General features: G+C 42.8%; 3 protein-coding genes across 3 annotated transcripts; 2 read left to right on the top strand and 1 right to left on the bottom strand.

Moving 5' to 3' along the window:
• LOC131880474 (GPI mannosyltransferase 2-like) lies at positions 1 to 7,155 on the bottom strand. The gene is made up of 5 exons (XM_059227129.1): positions 6,723 to 7,155; positions 5,548 to 6,628; positions 3,407 to 3,615; positions 2,328 to 2,601; positions 1 to 2,256 (listed from the first exon to the last, which is right to left on the bottom strand). The coding sequence occupies exons 1-5, from the start codon at positions 6,789 to 6,791 to the stop codon at positions 2,072 to 2,074; spliced, it is 1,818 nt and encodes a 605-aa protein (XP_059083112.1). The 5' UTR covers positions 6,792 to 7,155; the 3' UTR covers positions 1 to 2,071.
• Positions 7,156 to 7,275: 120 nt separating this feature from the next.
• On the top strand, positions 7,276 to 9,642 carry LOC131880473 (kanadaptin-like). The gene has a single exon (XM_059227127.1). It carries the CDS (start codon positions 7,405 to 7,407, stop codon positions 9,598 to 9,600), a length of 2,196 nt encoding a protein of 731 aa, XP_059083110.1. The 5' UTR covers positions 7,276 to 7,404; the 3' UTR covers positions 9,601 to 9,642.
• A 3,721-nt stretch (positions 9,643 to 13,363) lies between these two features.
• On the top strand, positions 13,364 to 19,273 carry LOC131881108 (uncharacterized). The gene is made up of 2 exons (XM_059227875.1): positions 13,364 to 13,518; positions 16,664 to 19,273. The coding sequence occupies exon 2, from the start codon at positions 17,472 to 17,474 to the stop codon at positions 18,828 to 18,830; it is 1,359 nt and encodes a 452-aa protein (XP_059083858.1). The 5' UTR covers positions 13,364 to 13,518; positions 16,664 to 17,471; the 3' UTR covers positions 18,831 to 19,273.
• Positions 19,274 to 22,147: the final 2,874 nt, after the last annotated feature.

The raw sequence follows: 22,147 nt of genomic DNA, 5'->3' as shown, positions 1-22,147 counted from the left end.
GACATTGATTTCATTTATTTGAACGAGTTAAACGATTTGACTGACGGCAGGAGCAAAAACACCTGCAACAACAGTGGTAACAATGGGAACAATAACAAATCAACAACAATTATGATCATCGTGGAAAAGGTTTCAGAGACCTTTTCCAACCAGTTGATTTTCCCTGTGATTTCAAATTACTCGCAACCATTTTTATGCACTTCGGCATTTTGATGAATTGGCTGGTACTCTCAAGCTCCAAGTATTGAAAGTTCTTTCAATTTGTCATGATTTGAAGAGGCTCTAAAGTTGTCCAATGAGACCCTAAAGATATCCTAATTTTATCACACACCGCTAGGAGGTTTCCTCTACCTTATTGCCTTATTGTATTCGTTGTATTTAAATTGCACTTTAGGGCTGGAATGAACTCGAATTATTAAGATCCCATTGCCAAGGTCTTGACTGATCTATCTGGTGCCCTTCTTTCATCATCAATCATTTCATGTACAACTCGGACGAACTCTCCAATACTTCTTGGGAGGGGGGGGGAGAACCAGAGTGGCAAAAGCCGCACAACATCATCATTTCATCATTACCATCATGGATTCACCTCCTTAGTAGACTATAAATAATACATAATTCAAGCCAAACCATCAAACAACCATTTGCCTCAAAGTGAGTCTTATGAAGAGGGAACATGAATCCAGGGAACAGACCGGCTTATCTCGTTGCTCAGTGACCAAGTACAGGTGCGTTGCAAATTCAGCTCTAAACTTTCGGATAAATGGGATATACGCAAAAAGACCAAGCCTACTATTATTTTAAACCGAAGTGATCCATCCCATCAGGCTCACTTCAATCCCTTTAAGGGTGTTAAGGGGTGATGGCCTCAAGACAATGAACACCAAAAACAAAACCTGAAGCAAAAGCGATCAAGGTTTGTCGAATTATACAACCTTGAGGTGTTTAATTCTGTCCAATTGTGAAGATATTTTTTTGGTTTAAAGGTAGTTCCTGTGGAAGATTGGTTAACGAGGCCAACAAGGCAATGCATAATAGGAAATCGTTCTTCATATCTAAGACTCAATCCATTAAGCTGATTGTACACCAAATAACATTACTAGATTGCCCTTGTTCTTGTTGATTTTTGAGTGCCTTCGTAAATCAATGTTTATTTCAATTTTAGGCTTGCTTTTTGTCATCAACAGAGAGATAAAATATTATATTTTGCAAATTAGACATTGTCTAAAGATTTCGCCTTTTTTGATCAAGGAATGCGTTTTACTTTTTTGTGATACAACTAACATACTATGTCAATTCTAACTTGCAAGTTATTCCGATAATGACTTTAATGAAGAAAGGTCATTTTGTGCCTTTGGGAACTTTTTTCCCAAAAGATCAATTTTGCCAAAGAAATAACTTTTATAATTAAATGTTAAATTAGATAACTGTCTCCATAGCAAAATCATTTGAGACTCGAATTTTAAAGAAAATCAGTATTTCTTCTTCAAAGTCTTAGCCTTTAATAATTTTGGCATTGGCATTGCTTCGTTGCAGAAAAAATAAAACATAAGTTGAACGTAATTCCAACATTTGTTGTCTCCTTGTGCCTTCACATAAAGTAAAGAATGTTTCGCAATTACGTATAAGTTGATGTGAGTATTCTAAAAGGTTAGAAAATGGGCTTCAGTTTTCAAACGAGGAATTCAAACGAGCTACAACAATGTTCCTTCCTAAGATTTCACATTTTTTTCCAGTGAAACAGTCAAAACGGTGACACCAAAAATATTTGACATTGCATTTGTCAAATATTTGGCTGAGCTCTAAATCTGGTCCCCAAATCGCGATCCTACAAAGCATCAAATCGTTGGCTCAATGCGGGAGTACGATAACTTGCCAAATTATCCCATCAGGGCCATTGCTATCTGTTTTTTACTTCGATTGTGGCACATCAGTTGAATTCCATGTCAAGGCTCTTTTCGACATACGTTTACCCACGGATTTTGGTTTTACCAAGAACTCTGCCAAGCTTCTTGTGTTCATCTTGGTTTAGCTTACGAGAAACTCAAAAGCGGTTGGCCAATAGCGAAAATCAATTTTCACTAGCTTCCTTTGATAAAACGATACATGTGGGTGTTATACATCTACTCAATCTGAACCAATAACAACAGGTTCCGGGGGACAAAGCACTTTGGCCACGAATGTCGAGATTACATTTTACATCTTGAGGCGCTGGATGTTTACGATGTCGAGAGATTGAGGTGTTGTTCAAGACCACTGAAAATGGTTTGAGTACAAGACGGTGCCCACCAAAGTATAAGCGAGAAAATATATCTTGATAGCATTACCCACTTCATTGTGGATTACTTCCTGTAGCAGGATGGTGGAACTTCGAGTGTTCAGATTCCTCGCCTTCTCTACTCGGAACCAAACGCGTCGTTCTTCACGGAGGCGTTCTTTGTCCGTGATTGGACTGAGGGCGTCAGTTCCAGATCCGGCCAGGGGTTCACGATTGACTTTACCCGTCTCGATGGGAACTAATTCGTCCTCAGAAGGCGTGGTCAGAAGTGCTGCTATCCAATAGAGAACGGGTGAGCTGGAACAAATCAGTCGAGTCCCAACCTAGAAAAAGGTCACCAAAAACCAAGAGATCATCGATAAGTTTCATAGATTGTCTGGCTGGTCGTTGATCTTTTTCTTTTTGATACCAACGTGACACACACACGGTTCAAGTCTTAACCTAGTTATGTAACATTGTACTCATTTACTCTCATGGGGGGCCTTATTTTAGATAAGAAAACTAAAAGTAGATTTGGATGACATATTCCATAGATTTCTAGACACTGGATGTCGGACGACCGACCACTCGGTTGGCTAAACAATACACTAAACCGGTTTGTGATCAATTCCCCGGAGACCATCCATTGTACTGTTTTATCAGCCGAGTGGTCGGTCGTCCGACATTCAGTGTCTAGAAATCTATGCATATTCATATGCATTATTCATAAAAATAAGCAATTTACTTTTCAACACAACTTTTACAATCAAAACCATCAAACAAACAGTTTTCAATTGCCAAAGACCCAAAGCGTAACTAGGAACAGAAGAGGGACAAACTTAAATATCTATGATTGGATTTCAAATTACATTATACACTTTTAGGAAGCACTCGTTAAGAAGTCATTTTCAACAAGCGTGTTTGGCCTTGGTTGCCCGATTTCAAAAAGTGCCTACATATTTGATCAAAATTGCGTTTAGGAAATTTTTCAGGTCCGATCGATATAAGAAATACCCATATTTAGTACTTGTTTTGGTTGAGAGGCGATTCCGCAATGTCATGTTGGATCCTACTGTAGTAGGTCGGTCACACTATGTGCCGACATTCTTAATGATCTTCGTAAGGTTTTCTAAATCAATGATTGGTTACCTGAATCCTGTTGAAGAAGAGACATATAATGGCCAAAAGGGCAGAGTGAACGATATACACAAAACACTCCCGTGGCAATGTCCAAGTCGTGGTCAGAGGGGGATCTTTGAGACGAGGAATTCCCAGAAGAGAATTATCGACTAGGCCCAAGCGTAGAGCGTATTTCTTGTGAATCTTCATAAATGCCACTAGTTGCCACAAAATAAGGCCTGAAACAGAATGATTCATCTTCAGAAAAAGAACGTAAGATGGCTGATATGTTTTGGTTTAGTTCGGCCAACTCAATGTTCGTTCCATTATCCGTTACTAATTTAAAGAATGGCAATTCAAGATCTGATTATGTGACAGTCTTTGCCTTTTTTAAGCTTATTCCAATCTTTAGGATAGTGAGGCTGCAATAACGTTTGGCATATTCAATCATGAGATTAAAGGAATATCGCAATATGTTTATGATTGTTACAGGTTCAGCTTTGTCTATTGAACGGGGAGGGCATTTACGGAGAATGTTGGCAAACAAAGCCTTAAAGCCCTCCTACAGAAAATGATGTAAAAAAGCGTAGTATGGTGCATTGCCATTGTACCCTTTTGTAAACGCCTAGATATTAGGTAATTTGGATTACATCATGACTAAAGGTAAACTCTAGATAATTTGTAACTTCACTCAGGATGTAATCCAAATATACTAAAGATGATTAATGTTTAAATATGATTTGAGTGTTAAATGAAATTGAGTTAGAGCATTTGGAAGTCAATAGCTTTGAAATTGTCCCAAGAACCCTTACTCTTTTGATTTAGATTAAGATTTTAAGAATATCATGGGAATATATCAATTGTTGAACAGCTAACTTTGATGGCGTGTCCGTCTTAGATGATGATAATTATGATAATATATTAAGAGTGGTTATAGAAATATAAACATTTGAAGTATCCTAAATTTTGAAAACTAACAAGGAGCCTGGTTTCAATTTTGATTTTCTCACTAATATTGCTAAGTGTGGCACACTGTGACAAAAGCCGTAAAGCCATTCATTATTTTAATGTTTATATTCGAATGCTAACAACGTAATGAATAGTAATGAAATTTATTATTATCTATAGTGGAGAGAGGATAGACTTAAAGGTAGCGATCTGTAAAATGCGACGTCTTACTACTTCCCTGCATGCATATACCGTATATTGCCTGGCCTTCCTCCCGGCACAATCAGATGAGAATAATCTGTTTGCCATGACAACCACTGTCGGATTTACAAAAGAGATGTGGCTTCTCAACCACTAGCTACGTTCCAACTCTGAGCAGAGATAATTTTAGGGCCATGAACATCATTGTTATTTGGATCTACTTCAACCCAATGCAAGCTGATAGGGTATCACAAAAATACCAGGAATTCGTGCATCCGGATAAGGAGTGATGTCTTCATTGATGGGAATGGGTAAAATCGCATAGATAATGAAAGAAAATAATAATCCTGCCCGGAACGAGGGAAGTTGGTGAGTTTTTGGGGTCTTTTATAAAGCATACGGTAATTCACCATTCATCATGTCGCAAGGCTATACTTCTAACAAGAGATAATCAAATGAAATGTAAATAATTGTCAAGAGAGTCTGCATTCATTATTTTGAGAATTCATGTGATGCTTGCAGTACCAGCGTTTGTTTCATGGCTTAATACTATTGATGGAAATGAATGTCCTTTTGACTTCCACAGGACAGAAATTACATTCAGCAACTAATTTTTGTTTCCATGTTGAGATTTAAGTTTTCATTTTTCAAGATACAATGTTACGCAACATCCCTTTGTGATTCAAACAGACTTTTCCTCGAACGAATCTTTCACGATTTATCGTATTCCTCTACAGATACTCCATTGTGCCTCTTCTATCTTTGGGTAATGTAAGAATGTTTCAGGAGACATGGTCATATGTAACGCAGTAGTAATAACATAAGAAAATCTAACCATGTGTCTCCCCAATGGTATGAAGGAAAGATTGATAGATGGACGTAAGAACCATGGAAAACCAAGTGCCTCAATAAAACCGACAACATGGTACACGTGGTATTCAACAAATGATGTCTTGCCACCCTGTACTGTAGATATGGGGAGCTCTATTGTATCTAGTATATTGTATTCGCTTCTCACTTACCCAAGGCCGGAGCTGCCAGAGCTGCTTGCCAAAGCTGTTTCGTTTCCCATTCCCAATAAGTCAGGAATCCCAAGCCCCAATGTTCCGGTCGTAGCCAAGGATAAGACAGAGGAGGATCGTGTTGGCACCATGGCAATTCTTTCAAGTTGCCCGGAAACACATAACCTTGGTTTCGAGCCACGTTTTTGAGAGCGGCAGGGAAATGGATCTCCTCGCGCTTCGCATCACAGAATGTGGTGAAGGCGTACCATTGAAAAGCCACCATGGGAGCGAAGCACAAGATGATATTGGCAATGCCCGGGATAATGGCTTGCATGGCCAAATCCGGGAAAATGTCGTAGATCTTTGGCTTTCGGACTCGTGTCTGGGTGGCGTTGGGCCCTCCGTGCTCTTTCTTGGCCCGGACAAACAGAATGGTCTTGGTTGAGACGACGGTCAAACTCTTGTAGATGACGAAGCCGATGTTGATGACGCCATTGGCCCGAGTGCCGCTGGCCAGAGCCAAAAGCACGCCACTTTTCAAGCTGAGGTGATCATCGATGGCCAACATGGCACCCAATGAAAACACCGAATACATGGTCTCCGTGTAAGGAGCGGAGAAGTAGGTTGAAGCCGGATTGAGGCAGAAGAAGAGGGCGGCTTTGTAGGCCAGATACTCGTCCTGCAAGACTCGCCGGGACAAGGAATACAACAGATCTGCGGCTAGCACAAAGAGTACGCCATTCACCATCACAGCCATGAGCTTGAGCCAAGATATGTAAGTCAGCCATCGCCCATCGCCCACCAGCCAATGGCTGCCTTGAGCTAGGCTCTGAATGACCAGAGGGTACAGGGGTAAGACGAAGAGCTGATCTTCGAAGGTATAGCCGTTATTGGCCACGTGAAGTATGTGCTGGGCGTCCCCGCGGATCCCGCCCTCACTCAAGAAACCGATGAAATGATCAATGAGCGTTTCGAAAGAGGGCGGGGCGGGGCTGGATCGCTCGGGGGATGAAGGCAAATCCGGCTCCAGCTGAACCCATTGAAACCCGTCGTCTTCGGCCTGGGAGGGTCGACCCGGTCGACTCAAGTGACATAAGATCTGAAGTGGAACATTCGACCCAAACTCGACTATTTACCGATGTCCGTACCGACAATACTAACTATGCCCGTTGGAAGTATCGGTTGGTACATACCTGGATCGTGATGACGAAGCCCCGTCCATAGACCGCCCACCACCACACCTTGTGTCGTAAGGAGATCATAATTATCCTTCAAGTTCAGGCAACGGGTCTCATCCCATCCCGTCATTAAGTCATCCTTTCCTAGGCACGTTTTCCTCCCCGCAACTCCGATGGACGAAGAGGGGCGGGAGCGGCCTAATCCTTCCGGTGGCCGGGGTGTCCAAAGAAAGTGACCCCCTCACTCGGGGATGTTGATTGATATTGAAGTCTGGACTTTCGACCTTTGAGCGATGGTTGCATAAGGGGTTGGGGGTTCGATCCGGCTCAAGGTAGGGATCGGCTCGCCCGACCACAAGCCACCAACTACTCGACGGGTCCAGCGTGCCAATCAGCAGAAGAAAGGACCGCACAGCACTGCCACCCTCCCGAGCCAGGTCAGGCCCAGCCCTCAACCGACCCGACCGATCGGCATGATCCATCCATCCATCATCTGGGACTTTCTTTTCCCTTAGCCCTGGGCTAGGTTGCGCCGGTTGGTTTATTTTTGTTCCGTTTTTGCATGGCCCACTTTGATGGATGTTTACCAACAAATCACCCAAAAGAGGCCCTCTAGTAATCACCAACAGACAAAAATATCCATTGGACGATGAATAATCGATTATACGATTGAAGCCGAGTGAGAGACAGAGTGAGCATGGCCAACGTCCAAGAACACCATGAGAACGGAGAAAAGGCACGCCAGACAGACAACGTGGACCACCCGCCGTCCCTCGGGATAGCCCATGAATTCGCCAAACCCATGAGCGTCCCCGCTCAAACCGCCAGACCCACTTTGGCCCCCAACCAGCTCTCCCATTCCGATGAACCCGTGAAAGCGCCGCCATTACCATCCGAGGGGCTCACGTCCGGCTCCGTCCCCCCGCCCAACCCGACCAACCCGCCCAAGCCGACGCCCCTCTCAGCTCACGCCTCGCCCGAGACGCCGGTCACAGCTAAGACAGTGCCCCGTCTGGACTATGAAGCCCCGCCGTGGAGTGGCCTGGCCCCGCCCGGTTATCATCTAGAGGTCATTAAGAACGGCTCGATCGTGTCCACTCACGACTTGAGCGGGCTTGGGGTGTTCACCATGGGGCGTTGGACCGAGTGCCATCTCACGTTGGACCACCCCTCATTGTCCCGCTATCACGCGGTTTTGCAGTACCGCTCCACGCCGGATCCGCCCCGATATCCGGCCGGGTTCTACTTGCAGGATTTGGATTCCACCCACGGGACCTATCACAACAAGAAACGGTGCTTTCCCCGCAAGTTCTATCCGCTCCGCGTGGGTCACACCGTGAAATTGGGCGGCAGTTCCCGATTGCTGATCCTCCAAGGCCCGTCCGAAGATCAGGAAGCCGAGAGTGAGCTCAGTGCCCATGAGCTCATGGCCCAAGCCAACCACCACAAAGCTCAGGCCCAGATCCAAGCCCAAGCCCAGCGGGAGCCAATTGAGCGTGCTGAAGCCGCGGAAAAAGAAATGGGCGTGTCTTGGGGCATGGCGGAGGATGCGCAAGAAGAACCGGACATGGACCACAATCCCTTCGCCCTTCCGGACCAAACGGACGAGTCCCTATATTTGGATGACCCCAAACGCACTCTGCGGGGTTGGTTTGAGCGCGAGGGTCATGACCTGGAGTACGAGTGTGTGGAGCAAGGCTATGCCACCTTCAAGTGCACCGTCACGTTGCCATTGGAGACGGGTTCCGTGGTGGCCGAGAGTGTGGTCAAGGGCAAGAAGAAAGAAGCGGTCGTCCAATGCGCGTTGGAAGCGTGTCGAATGCTAGATCGCCTGGGTCAGCTGCGCCAATCGCATCAAGAAAGTCGGGCTAAGAAAGTGATCAAGCGGTGGGAAGACGACGATTTTTATGCCAGTGACGAAGACGAATTTCTCGACCGCACGGGCACCATTGCCAAGAAGCGGCAGGTGCGCATGCAAATGGCCGGTAAGGGTGAGACCCCAGCCGTGGAAACTTTTGAATCCTTGACCCTCAAACATGAACGTGTGATGGAGGAGAAGGCGAAAGCCCAGCACGAACTTAGTGTAGCCGTTGAGCATTCCAAACAGTCCAAAACCGAGACCGACGATTTGGATCAATTTATGGCCAGTTTGAAGTCCGGTGGCAATCAAGACAAAAGTACCATCAGTAAACTAAAGCTGAGAGTGACCGAGCTACAAAAGGAGGCTAGCCAATTAGAAAAGCTCATAGAAATAACTCGACCCACGAGTTTGCCCGCACTTCAAGCCGCTAGCCATCCCGCCTCGCCCTCGTCTGTAGATTCGACTTCGAAACCCAAGTCTAGATTTGCCGGTGTTTTAGTCGGCAAACGAGGTGCGTCCAACAAATTGCGTACTATCGCCACTACTTCCTCATCTAGGAAGCCATCTTGCTCAAGCTCGCCAGATGTGCCGTCTCAGGTGGCGTTAGACGAGACGGACTCAAAACCATCGGCCGTTAAAGAGATCCAGACAAATGTCAAGATCTCATCATCACCTGAGCTCTCGAAGTCGCCGGGTCCTAGCCTTCAAGCCTCATCTGGAGGGATCAATCACGAACCTGGTGCCATGCAAGCCCAGACCATTTCTCCCCCTCAAAAGAGCCCAACTCGGGAGCTTGGTTCTCTCCAAGCCAAAGTAGATAGAACGGCTCAAAAACGGAAGAATGCTATAGGTTCCAAAAAAACCGCCCTGGACCATGGAAGTTTAAAGCGAACGGTGGAGAAATGCCGTAAAGATGAAGAAAAGGTGCAAGGTGATTACGATAGCTCCGATCCCAAGTATGCCACATGGATGCCACCAGAAGGGCAAAGTGGCGATGGACGGACAAGTTTAAATGAGAAGTATGGTTATTAAATCAATAAAACTGCCCTAACCATACGATTGGTTGTAAGCTCATATTGTGTAATTGATCACTTTCACTTGAATCATTATGTTACTTGTGGCGGACCCTATTGGTCTGCCAACATGATGAGTCTGAGGATGGTAGTTGAAAGTTAATTGCATTAATGATCGTCTATTTATAGGGAGATTCTGAGGAAGCGAAAGGTAGAGGCAAGCAAGAGCAGGCTCGCCACATAATTAACAATATAAGAATGCAAACATCAAGCGAAGATGTTTGTCAAAAATTTGCCAAACTGACGGAGCATAAATCGTACTCACTTTTGAATCCAAAAGCCACCTAGGCTAACAAATCCTTCTCCTCCAACATTCCATGAGCCTATCGAGGTTTTAAAGGGCCTGTGTTGAGTCTGATTAATCCAACAGGAAAGGGTACGGGCCCAGGGGCAATAACGAATGTTCTGAACACACGGTTAATTAGTTTCTTCAAGTTTTATAAATGTTCCCTAATTTTCATTCCGAATAAGATGTTGTTATGATTTATTCTGTCAGAAAAGGCTGAATAACACTGGATAAAAACATTATCTGCCTTGTGAAGGAAAGATATTGGCTTCTGGGAATCTGGAATCTGTCCTGCGGTTCGACGCGATCAAGATTGAGCTCTACAGTGTGACGGTAAAGTTCCTGCTCATTGATATCAATTCAACCATGAACGAACTCTTCAACCGATCTACAATATTTGATAAAATTTGAAATGGAATTTCTGTTCCATAATTAAGCTAAATCAAGTGAAAAATCGAAGCCCTTTACTGTTGGAAGTTGTGGTGCTTGTTGAAAATGATGACTTTTTGGTTCCAGCTTGACATTCTTCTTCAAAACCGTAGTCTTGTTTTGAAATGGTCTGCTGCAAATTGAAACTTGAATGCCGCTCTAAATCTCTTGTCAGAACTTCAGATGCCAATCACTGAGACGAGGCCCACAAAACTAGACCAACTAGCTAGCGCAGATTGCAATGGATGAGTACTAAAAAGTATTTCCAATTATTTGCATAAACTTGGTTGCCTACTAGAAGCAGGATTGTTTTCTGTAGGTCAAAAGTGTCAAACGCTGTTTAATCAGCTATTGACTATAGCGTCATACAAACATAAGCGATAATTTCAACGTTATGTCAACAATGTATTAATGCAGCCTTCATTATGGTAAGGGAATGATTTGTTATTACATCTGACGTCCGTTAAAGCGTTAACTTTTAGATCTGTCAATGGCCCATTTTCCAATTTTGATGGATGGAACTTAAAAATGATTATTAACTTCCACCTTTTTCACGCCGGGGCAGCAGCCAGATAACATTCTTCCAACACGATTCTAGTTGATGTAACATAAAGTTAGGTCCTATGTGATTTTGCTATGTTATTAGCCCAAACTAGCTGTTAAATTTCATTGCTTTAAGTTAAATTACAAAAGATTATGGATTAATGAAGTTCCGTCTCGGCCAATAATGTCCATTATTGGCAAATCTTCGAAATCAGAAATAGGGTATATTTTAATTTCAATTACATTTCTGCAAAAAGTACTTTTATTGACACATACCCCATTTTCCCCTCTCTTATCCAACTATATATCTGTTCTGCAGATGTCACACGGTGAGTTGGGGTGTCTAGCTTGAACTAAACTTAAACTCACATTGTACGTATGAACAAGTATTTCTACGCCGCCTCAAAATGAAAGACAGTAGGTAGATCGTAAAATTACAGTTGAGAGACTTGTTGATTATTGAGATTGACTTGCTTTTTCATGGGCACATAGCCCCGTTTCCATTGCATTCATGATTGCTTTTAGAGACCCACGCGTCAATTGGCATGTTTTACTACGAAAATATTGGACTCATATCCGTTCTTATCTTGAGGAAAATAGGTGATTTTCTATTCTGTACTTGATAGATCTTGGAATGCAACTACGTGCAGTTTTTAGAAACAAATGACTCAAAGCAAATACTATTTGGTACATTTGCCAAAAGTGACCCCAAAAGAAAGGCCTGTTTAGGAGCCTACGAGGAGAAAAGGCGTAACACATGTAATTGCATTGCACACTACAGCAGGTTCTCGAAACAGAAGTCTTCGTGGGGCTTTCCATGGCAACGAAAATAGAAGCCTTCGTCACCTGGAATGTTCAAACGGGCCATTAATGTCATTAACGGAGATCCTGGTGTCAAACGGTAGCTCCCCCCCTCTCACACACACCACCACCAAAAGGCCAAATTGATAAAGTAATAAACCCATGAATACCTATCAGGTTTAAAACAAGTAATAGGTCTTTTGCCAAACTCAAGCTCAGTCAATTAGAATTCTACCTTTGTAGCCTCGAGGTTGAGACAATCAGTTTAGCCATCCCCATTCTCTGTCTAGTAAAATTACAATGAAAGGGTATATCGCAGGAATAGGAAAACAACTAACTGAGCTTGTAACAGTGATGTTGACAAATACAATATAAAGTGATGATTATGGTTCATTATGTAGCTGAATTTTGAGAGATAATGATTTTTCTTTCGGCTTGGATCTCATCGCAACCCCAAGGCAAAACGATTTGTGTCCTACACCCTACTGTAAAAAGCATGCCGCTCAAGGTGAAAGCTTATGTCCGTCGCCTTATGGAAATTTTAATTGATGGACGTCAAATACGATACTCGAAAAAAAAATCCGCACAAGAGCAATTACTTGAATTATAATTCATCTCAAGATCTATTGGACGTTATAAATTTGGCATGCAAGATTTGTTACGATTTGAATATACAACTAGAAGAGTAATTTAATTGAACCATCTCAGATCAAATTAGTTTGAATTTCTGCTCAAGATAGAATATCATCTGAATTATCAACACCCAAATACTAATAACATGATTAATTACATCCCTATATATTTCCCAAAAAATCTCGTCAGAACTCTCTGTGATGGAAATTGATTCACCACAATACCACTTTCCAGACCTTAGCCCTAGAGCAATGAAATAAGGTTTCCAAAAGTTAGAGCGGCTCCTGTAGCGCCACCGAGAGTAAAAGATACATCCATGAAAACCAGTTTCCATATCAGGAAATGGGACATCGAATATTGGTTCGGTTGTCTCCGTACGACGACGATGAGACTGCCTGAAGTATGCGTGCTGGTGGATGGCGGGGGCTTGAAGTGGATAACGCCTACTCATTTCAAGAGTTGGTGGCACTCCGAGTGAGTGAGTTCTGGTTGGAATAAGCTCATCAGAACGAGGAGATGGATAGAGTATCAACTCTCGAGTTCTCCTCAACATTCACCCATCTCTCCAAAAAGAAGGCCCTGGCAGCACATTTCGAAACCAGCATGAAGCCAACCACCGTCCGTCCATCCCAGCGTTCCCCAGTCCCCACTCGCTTACTCACTCACTCATTGGTTCCCTCTCTTTTTGTTGTCTTTTCGTTCTTCTTTCCTGCTACGAGGAGGCTTTTATCCGTCCTTCCGTCCTCTATCCTTCCAACCATCCATCCATCCTTCGATCCTCTTGGTGGAGCCCAAAAGACGCGCCTGTGAGAATATAAGAAGGGACTCGACCGTATGTGCACTTCTTGAGTAAGTAAGTGGGTAAGTAAGTAGGTAAGTAAGTGAGTGAGTAAAGGCCCCACTACAAGAAAAGGCTTCTTATACGTACAGTGTGAGACTGAACCAAGTTTCGCTAAAAAGAGCGCGCGCAAGAGAGAGAAAAAGAGAGAGCGATTCAGTGACCGTGGCCTAACCAAAGGCTTCGCTCATTCATTGAACCTCATTCAGGCTTCAGTATTTATGGACTCGTCGACGAGTACCAGTCGTTTAGACGGTGACGAAAGACACCAAGTGCAAAGCAACAAAAACTCCTCGGGAAAAATTAGGACCACGGCATCAAGGCCTCGCATGGAACATTACCAATTAGTGAGTCCATTGAAGACGTGAAACTAGGACCTGTCACGATTGTGACTGGCCCCATCAATGAAAGCTTATGACAATGCTAGCCCGTGTGTAATTTGTTTGACTTAGATTGGAATTCAAGATTCTTTGCGCCTTTTTCGCATTCTTGAATTCTGATCCGCCAACAAAACTAGTTGAGACTCGAGAAACATCGAACAACCAGACCAAAATGACCCGAATGAGGTGAAGTTGTAGGTTTTGTGTTTTGTGTACCGCATTAGTACTTACATACGGTCCCAAGATAAAAAAGCTTGGAGCGATCTTGAACGGATGCTGCATGCAGGGAGGGTTTTGAGCGTCTTCGAGTTCGAGTTCTTGTTTACTCAGCCATTACTCACCACTATTTTGCCTCTGCCAAAGGCCTCATTGGCACAGTAAGTGGTGCACTTTGCACTTACACGTACACTCACTCGAAAAAACTACAAAAGAGGAAAGACAAGGTGTTGGATTACCTCCACAAGATCCCACTCTTCTACTAGTGTGAGTGGCGGCTCTTGATCTCCCATGGGGTGTTTGTCCAACATGAGCAAGAAAAAGCATCGTCCGATTGTGTGCCCATTGTTTGGCCTCGCCAAATCTTTATCCAGATTATGGGATATGGAATCCCTGTCGACAAAATTTGCTCATTCATAGTGTACGAACTAAGACTTTCCATAACTTCAATGTACGGTTTGTTCAAGGACCGGCCAAAGAAACAAATTACATCTTAAAATTGTGGTCAAGAGACAGTGTGACTTGTGCAGTAGGGCTTTCGAATTTTCTCTCGTTTCAAATGAAGTTAAAGCGAACAAATTGGAAATTTAAAAAAAAATATTGTAATGCCTGAATAATTATAATCGAATGCGTCAAGGATCTTTGCAATAAGGATGATTTAAGTACGTAGGTAGGAAGAAAAAAAGGATGTTGAGGATGTTGAGGATATGTTGTAGATTTACGCGCTATTTCAATTTTCTTTTTATTAAGGAATCCTGTTCTCTAAGCCTTGATATTTCCTAACGTCGCCAATCTTTTATTTGAAGTTCTCTTTGAAAGTATTTGTATAGTATTATTCAACGGAACCTTTCAGAAGGCGCTTAATGCTGGCATTTCTCGTTAAATTGATCCTTGCTGAAAAACTCGCTCATATCGACATGGCCACATAATTCACTTATGGGTTTCAAAGACGTCATCCAACTGGACCCCCAAATTGGACCTTTTTTGTAGGCAACTGATTCAATACCAATTTCGCTGTTTGCTCCTACAAATTCTTGCCTATAGGTGAAACGTCTTTATTAAAGCCCATCGTTGAACATCTTATCCTGCATCAATGTGTCTTTCTTGAAAGACGTTAGTGGGGCAAAGTATTCTCACGCCTAACGCTGAATTAAACCTAGAGACTTCCCATCACAATATACAATTGCTTTGGCCGAACTTTCTTTGATCACAACACATTTCATTTGAGTGTTTGCAAAGTGACCATAAAGCTTCAATTTTTCGTCAAGGAAGAAAAGGGAAGCTCGTGACATCCCTTTCTTGAACTTATTGAGGTCTTGAAACCCTTTACAACGGATCTACTAACTACAATATTCGTCTTTAAGCGTTTGGTCACTGTCATAAAACATTTTTCTGTGGCGGGAGTGTTAAGTTTTGGCTCTTTTATGTCATGATATCTGGTCAGCTAGTTAAAAATGTGAAGCTTTGCATCAATTAGTGTTTTTTTGCCAGCCTTTGCGTTGTACAATTCCACTCAAAAATTCATCTCACTAGTTATTGGATACGTTTTGCAACTTTTTGCATTGAAATCGATGATCCCATCAATAATCTAGTTGCGTTTCATGGGAATTTAAGGTCATGCTTTTCAGTTTCCTTTAAGATATCTATGTTTTATGATTTAACTTTCAAGTTTTGGCTTGTTCCTAGGTAATAACAAGGAATCCGAAATCGATAAATACGTCCATGTCAAAAATAAGCAATCAGCTGTCATTGTTGATGTTATGTTAAGCTGGGTGCCAAATTTCGGGACGCATACTGTACTAGTGTGTCGTCCAGTGTGTCCATTATCGGACAAGGACTTGAATCCCACTCTCGGAACATACATTTGGCCCAGAACGACGAAACATGATAAATGGAGAGGACGCACTCAACCAATAATAGAGGCGAATTTCATATGCTGTAGATTCCCATGAAGTAACTAAATCAATCGTCTGCAACTGAGTCAGGCAAAATGTCATAGGCAATTTATATGAGAATCTAAAGAAATCGCTGCGGTGGGAAAAGCTCTGGCATATCTTAAGGACACTTGTCATGTGTCTGGTAAGTTTTCTGTGGCAGTGTTAGTTCTCAATGGGCCGTCAAATCCGCTTGAATAGTTTTGGGAGATCATTAAAAAACTCGACGCTTTTCAGATACGTATAAGCAAATTAGAAAGACGCTCTCCAAGCGTACCAAATATAATTAACAACTAACCTACGTACTAGGTCGACTTCCAGAACTTTCCTCTTTATCCTAACTTTTTTGCTGCGCATATATTTTTATCGGTGCTGGCTTGTGCGCTTTTGGCATGATTAGTCCTGGGGCTTATTTTAAACTGTGTTTTTGTGAGCGTCCCGAAACCAACTCAAGGAGTGTAGTGCCCTTAACCTATGGATGGGCGAATTGTGATTTATTGATAGGTAGGCTTTGTTTGTTGCTATATGTAGTTTCAAGAGGAGGTTAACAAATCAAACCCTCAAGAAGCCTGGGAAAAGAACGAATGGTGACTTCTTCGTTTGATCTAATCTAAAAGCCTAAAGCTTGAAGCTTAAGAACTGTTAGTCCATTAATAAACCCCAGGAATAGAGATGGGGACGCTCAAGTTAAGAAATAACATTTCGGAATAAAAACTATGAGTTCAAATTTCACTACGAGTACATATTCAAAATTACACCTTAATGAAGTTATGCCCTCTCAATACATAGCAAATACACGCGCACAGAATAAATGACCTGGTAATTGAATGATACTGGAAGGTTAGCTCATTCATTCGGTGTAAAGTTACTTTAAGTGCCACTTAACGGCCTTAGGATTCCCGTCCATATTCCAGTGTTTCATGGTTCATTTCATGGTCGCTTTCTCTCTCTTTTTCTTGCAGGTACAAAATCAGTCTTCGAAGCATTGGTTAATTCATATTTTACTCCTTGACTGCTGATTGTCTAATTGAGATCCTTTCAATGCAAATTTCGCGGGAGGGCTGCCGACCTTTTGAGACCAAACCATTCTCCACTTCGCGAAGCGCCGACATTCTAACTAAATCTGGAGCCTAGTTCCAACGAAAACAATCGCTTTCACGGGAAGAAGCCACATGCACTACCTGCGTACCACGCTACCACATAAATGAGGCTCGCTGTCATTACGTTATCTTCTCTGGGTCCATTAACCTTTCCCAGAGCTCTTCTCGGCAAGCAAAGATGAACGTTTCACGGCCAATGATTTGTCTAGGCCCTATTCCTCGACTCATATCAATTCACCTATCATCATGCTGGTACTAGCCGCGTCTCAATGTCTGCTCTTTACAAAGACTGCGGGATTTAATCAAGAAAGGAATGAGGAGGAATCGGGAAAGCTGTCGTCAAAAATAACTCAGGAAATCCAGCCCAAAGGACACTTTCATTAAGAATTCATTTTTCCGAAACTTTGCTTTTACCCTTGGGGTTAAGAACGACCTCACAGTCTTTATCGATAGCTTTCAGTATTTTTCCCCCAAGAGATATTCCAGAGCCCCCCTGGACCAAAGACGGCTTTTATCTTATCCAAGCTCCATACATCTGACGACAAGAAACCAATTTTGTACAACCAATATATATTCGTGGAAATTCGAGGCAATCGCTTTGCATGCACCAGAATCTACTCGGCCTAACTGGTTGCAAATTGAAAGAGGATTCTCGTTTGCGGAAAGGACCATGGCTAAGGCTGCCTCATTCCGAGACATTCTAAACTCTTCTATCTCACCGCAAATAGGAGTCATATGTGTTCCCAATGCCTCTGGGGAGGGCTTTCAAACCGATTTGACCTACTTGAGTGATACCGGGGAAGTTTTGGAGTACCCACCTTTCCCCCCACGTGTTTCTGGAACACAAATTCGTGTGAAAGAGTTAGTTTTGATCTGCTTAGCGCTGCTCCTACTCATCTGCTCCATTCTACTATTTTTCAAGCATTGGAAAAAGAACTACAGGGACATCAACCAACTGCCGTATTATGCATACTTGTACCAGAAAGATCCCGAGGATTTCATTGATCCCCTGCTTCCTCCTGTGAGTGTTCCGCCTCTGTCCCCAGTCCCTCCCATCTTGCCTCCCACCACGTCCTCCATCGACTTCATGAGGACGCTAAGAGGAAAGTCGTGCGATAACATGTCTTCGTTTGCTTTTGACGATCTGGGGACATCATTCGCCAAGGATATTCCACCCAGCTCCTCAACGTCAACAAGTCGAAAGTTCAACATGTCACGTTCCCATTCGGTTCGGGCCGGATCCGGAAATGGTGCTGGTCATCACATCAAACTCAGCAACTTGGTGATGGCGGCTCATCAAAAGTCCAAAACCCTCTCTCGAACGGGCACTGAGCCAGCTCTTTGGGGCCCATCGGGAAAGTTGTCGGCAGGATGTGGAAATCCCCGCTCAAGTTCGAATTTTGTGCCTGGCTCGCCAAGTTCGGGAGGTCGATGTCGTCCTGCACGAATGATGCCCCCCAAAAGAGCTGCTTCCGATGTCCATGTTCGTTTTAATAACTGCAAATTGGATTTGATGCGACGCATCCAAACTGGGCCCGAGCTACCTGAAGAAGGCAATGGAACCAGTTTTTGCTCTCCATCTGTCCACGCAGAAGGTAACCACGAGCCATTCGAATCCCCCAAAACGAGTCGACTCCCCAGTCAGCCGAGAACTTTGTCCAAACTCGTCACAACTTCCTCCTTAAACTCATTCAAACGCTATTCTGATCCTGGCGCCGGCCACGATGAAAATGAACCCACGGACTTGGAGCTTGAGAGCGAGCCGGAAACTAGGCTGAAGGCCATCTCCCCCGTGCCTCCTATGTCTAATCAAGTCAAACAACAAGACTCCCCAAGTGGGTGCTCAAAAAGTTTTGCCATTGAATTGGGCCCGCTCAACGCCAGGTCCAAAAGGAAATTGACGGATATGAGCAGTTTTCACTCTCCCGCCGTGGAAGACCCCTTGCCCCTTCAAACATGGATTCATCACTCGGCTGGCTCTGGAAATCAGCCTACCAGTACATCAAGCAAGAAGGCCACGGTGGTATGAATCTATCTGACACAAGTGCAACGAGCGTACTCGCTCTACTGTCTCCTGCACTTCTCATCGCCGTATTTCAAAGGATTAGCACAAATTGGTTGTCACAAGTTTGCAGCCTCTAGCTTGGAGTTCCAAATTGTTAGCTTCCAGCGCTCGTTATTTTTGACTTAGATAACGGGCACGTAAAATTTACATTCCTAGGATGTGCGCTATGTGCGAATGTTCATACTATTTTCGTCCATTGGGATCCTCCAAGTCTGTGGTTATTACTAATGTAATGGTTCCAATGTAATATTATGAAGACATAAAAGGAAGTACTTTAAGCAAATACCTTTTCAAGACATGTGAGCGTAAAGAAGGGTTGAACAGTTTTGCCTCTTACTCAGGATTGAATTTTTCTATTTTTGTTGCCATGCTATTGTTGAAAATGACAATAAAAGTTACCACGATTAGCTTTACTGCCTTTCGTCCACTATACCTTCATATTCAGGTGCATTTGCCATTAGCAACAATGAGTGATCAGAACTGCAAAAAAGAGAATGCGAAGCAACGCTTTGACGTTAGCAACAACTCTTTAAAGGATAAGCGGGGCCAGGGACGGCTACCCTGTTAGCTCAGCTGCCCTTGGCGAGGCACATGATTTGCCTGTCTACAAACGAAAAAAGACGCATCGATCGCATATTTGTATGACATTGCAGTCTATCTGAGCAGCAATAAAACGCATTTCACCTTCAGCCTTGGTGCGATTGTAAGGACCATGAAGAAAACCAGATGTGTTTAGCACCTGTTTCATTGGAATCGAGAGTCAAGCTTGTTGACAAAAATATTTTTTTTTAAATGTCCCACTTTTTAGCATGGAACCCGTAAATATTGTGTTCGTAACATTAATTTAAGTTGGGTCTCTTGGGTAACTCTAACTCTTGGGTGCTATACTGAGCTTAGAAAGCCAGGTGAGAGCTCCTCCTAACTACTTATCAAGTAGTCCAGTAAACTTCAAAAATGCTCAAATGCTGGAAAGGACTGCGAGCAGCCGATCCATTGAGCTTCAGACTATCAAAGTTGTCAAGAAGACCACCAAAACCGACAAGGAGCTTCAGAAACACAAAAGGTCGCGAGAACATAACCGACGAAGAAGTTGATAATAAAGGTGAAGTTGAGGACGAGCCCCATCAAGTCAACGAGACGGTTGGCAAAGGAGGAGACTGTGAACCCAACCACCATGTGGAAATTGGTTCTTAAGGCCCTTGTAATGGTCCCTTGTAAGTAGGGACTCGGAAAAAATTGGAGTTGTGTATAGAGGGTTAAATATTTAAGTAAAATCCACTCTAAACAAGGCAAATTGTACAAACAAGTATCTAAAATATTGATTGAATAAAGCATTTAAAAATAGGCTAGAAATCTAACAAGTAGACAAAAAGAGGCTGAGTACCAGTACTTAAAGATATCGGCAATATTTGATTGAAATACGTCGAAAATTGTCTGGTTTCAAAAGTTTTCGTTGAAACTTTTTCAATAGAGGCTAAGAAGTAAAATTGCAGTCCATGCGTTAAAAAGGGACTTTATTGCAAGGATTTTGCCCTTTTGTTTCAATAAAGAATAAACAACACACTGTAGATCTATATTGTAAAGTCGTTATTCTATGCTATATTGAATACCCAAGGTCTAAACGAAGGGAAACATGAATAAGGATCTTCGGATTGGATTTCGAAGACAAATGCCTCCTGCATTGATGGTTTGGGTTGGGGTCACAAATGTTAGAAGAAAAACTTATATGATCTTCAATGATGATGTTGTCCAAAGACGACGTCACCACTGGACAGAGACGGTAGGGTGGGGGAAACGTAACTTTTATCCAGAAGAACCGAATGCATTTTCCTTCACACAAGTTGGACTTAAGTTAGCTTAGAAAGCGCTCGTCAATTTTGATCTCAATCGAACATCTGCGTCAAAAGCAATGAGGTCCTGAAAGTCAGTACAACCTGGGCAGAAAATGACTTGCTTAGCACCACGTTGGTAAGATCTTACCAACGTGGTGCTAGCTCATTCAATTTGCGCCCTCCCTGGTCCGAGTTTTAAATGCTCATAACTTTTGACACAGACGTTCGATTGAGATCAAAATTGAACATTGCTTTCTGAGGCTATAATTGAGCCAACTCAAAGATAAATGCATTTGATTGATTGGAATTGGAATTACTCATTTTCCCCCACCCCCGTCGCTGTCCAGTGGTGAAGTCGTCCTTGAGCCGTCAAATGGAAACAATCTTGTAATTTGTCTATTCTGTCACAAAAAGTTGCTTACAAGGATCCAGAGAGAGTATGCTAAGGCGCCATAAGGGTTAGAACAGGATGGTTTGTCCGACCCTCTCAAGCACCAAAGTTGGCGCAAGGTTTTTCGACTTTCGGCCAATGGACATTTATTTGGTCTTGTTCTTCTCTGAACTTGAAACACATGGATATTTCAATAAAATAAATTCTGGATAGAACAACTTGTGGAAAGTCCTGGACCATTTTGGTCCCTCTCAGGAAGAAAATGGGCTCTTAGCATATCAAGACAAGAGTTGCCTGAGTGTGTGGCAAATTCAATAAAGAGATGTAAAACTGTTGAGGCAAAGAGAGGATAGGTAAAATAGTGAACAAAAAAACTTTTGCTTTCTTTGAACCATGTTATAACTAGGGAACTTAGAAAATCTGAAGTTACAATTACTATCTTCTTAGCTCATTGGTTGGCAATATGTCCTGACAAATAACAAGAAGCAAAGAGTCTCAATACAAGTAGTGAAACAGGGGATAGATGAGTGATAATTTCTTCTACGGTATGTCCTGATTTGAAAAAGCCCCTATATTTTTAGTTTTTCCCAAAGCTTTAAGAAATATAGTTTTTCATACTAGGCTGTAGGGTCAATTGTAGTGACCGTAGAGGCTTAACGTGCGCTTTGAGAGCACCTTCAAGCCCTCAAGATTCCAGGCTAGTTAAAACAATGAAGTCCACCTCTCTTCTTTCTCGGGCTCCTTCATTGTTCAATTTGCTGCCTTCAAATATTCGTAGGGCGTATGCAGGCGTTAATCCAGTAGCAGGATTTAAGTTAGACTTGGACATGTTTTTGACGTAAATTCCCGATCAACCTTACATTCAAGGGTTAGCCAGATCAGGCAACTTTAACTCGTTGGTTGATCAAATAATATATATAACTAAGTAAATGAATAAGTTTCTCGTCTTGAACTGCTGGGATTCCAATCCCAGCAGCGGTGAGGAAGCCCGCAAAAAAAAGAAATTTTCCCCAACAAAATATGGCGAAAAGCATCGACTAAAACATCATAACAATTTT

Source organism: Tigriopus californicus, chromosome 5 (assembly GCF_007210705.1).
Source record: "Tigriopus californicus strain San Diego chromosome 5, Tcal_SD_v2.1, whole genome shotgun sequence".
NCBI classification, from domain to species: domain Eukaryota; kingdom Metazoa; phylum Arthropoda; class Copepoda; order Harpacticoida; family Harpacticidae; genus Tigriopus; species Tigriopus californicus.
The sequence above is the reverse complement of the archived record's forward strand: the minus strand, read 5'-3'. Positions and strand labels throughout refer to the sequence as shown.

Excerpts from the sequence above, each read along its gene's own strand:
- LOC131880474 (XM_059227129.1), bottom strand. The coding sequence starts at position 6,791 with ATGATCTCCTTACGACACAAGGTGTGGTGGTGGGCGGTCTATGGACGG. Across the intron at positions 3,616-5,547 it reads TCTGGCAGCTCCGGCCTTGG|GCCTTATTTTGTGGCAACTA; the intron begins GTAAGTGAGAAG and ends ATTCTGTTTCAG. Across the intron at positions 2,257-2,327 it reads AGTAATCCACAATGAAGTGG|TGGTCTTGAACAACACCTCA; the intron begins GTAATGCTATCA and ends AACCATTTTCAG.
- LOC131880473 (XM_059227127.1), top strand. The coding sequence starts at position 7,405 with ATGGCCAACGTCCAAGAACACCATGAGAACGGAGAAAAGGCACGCCAG.
- LOC131881108 (XM_059227875.1), top strand. The coding sequence starts at position 17,472 with ATGGCTAAGGCTGCCTCATTCCGAGACATTCTAAACTCTTCTATCTCA.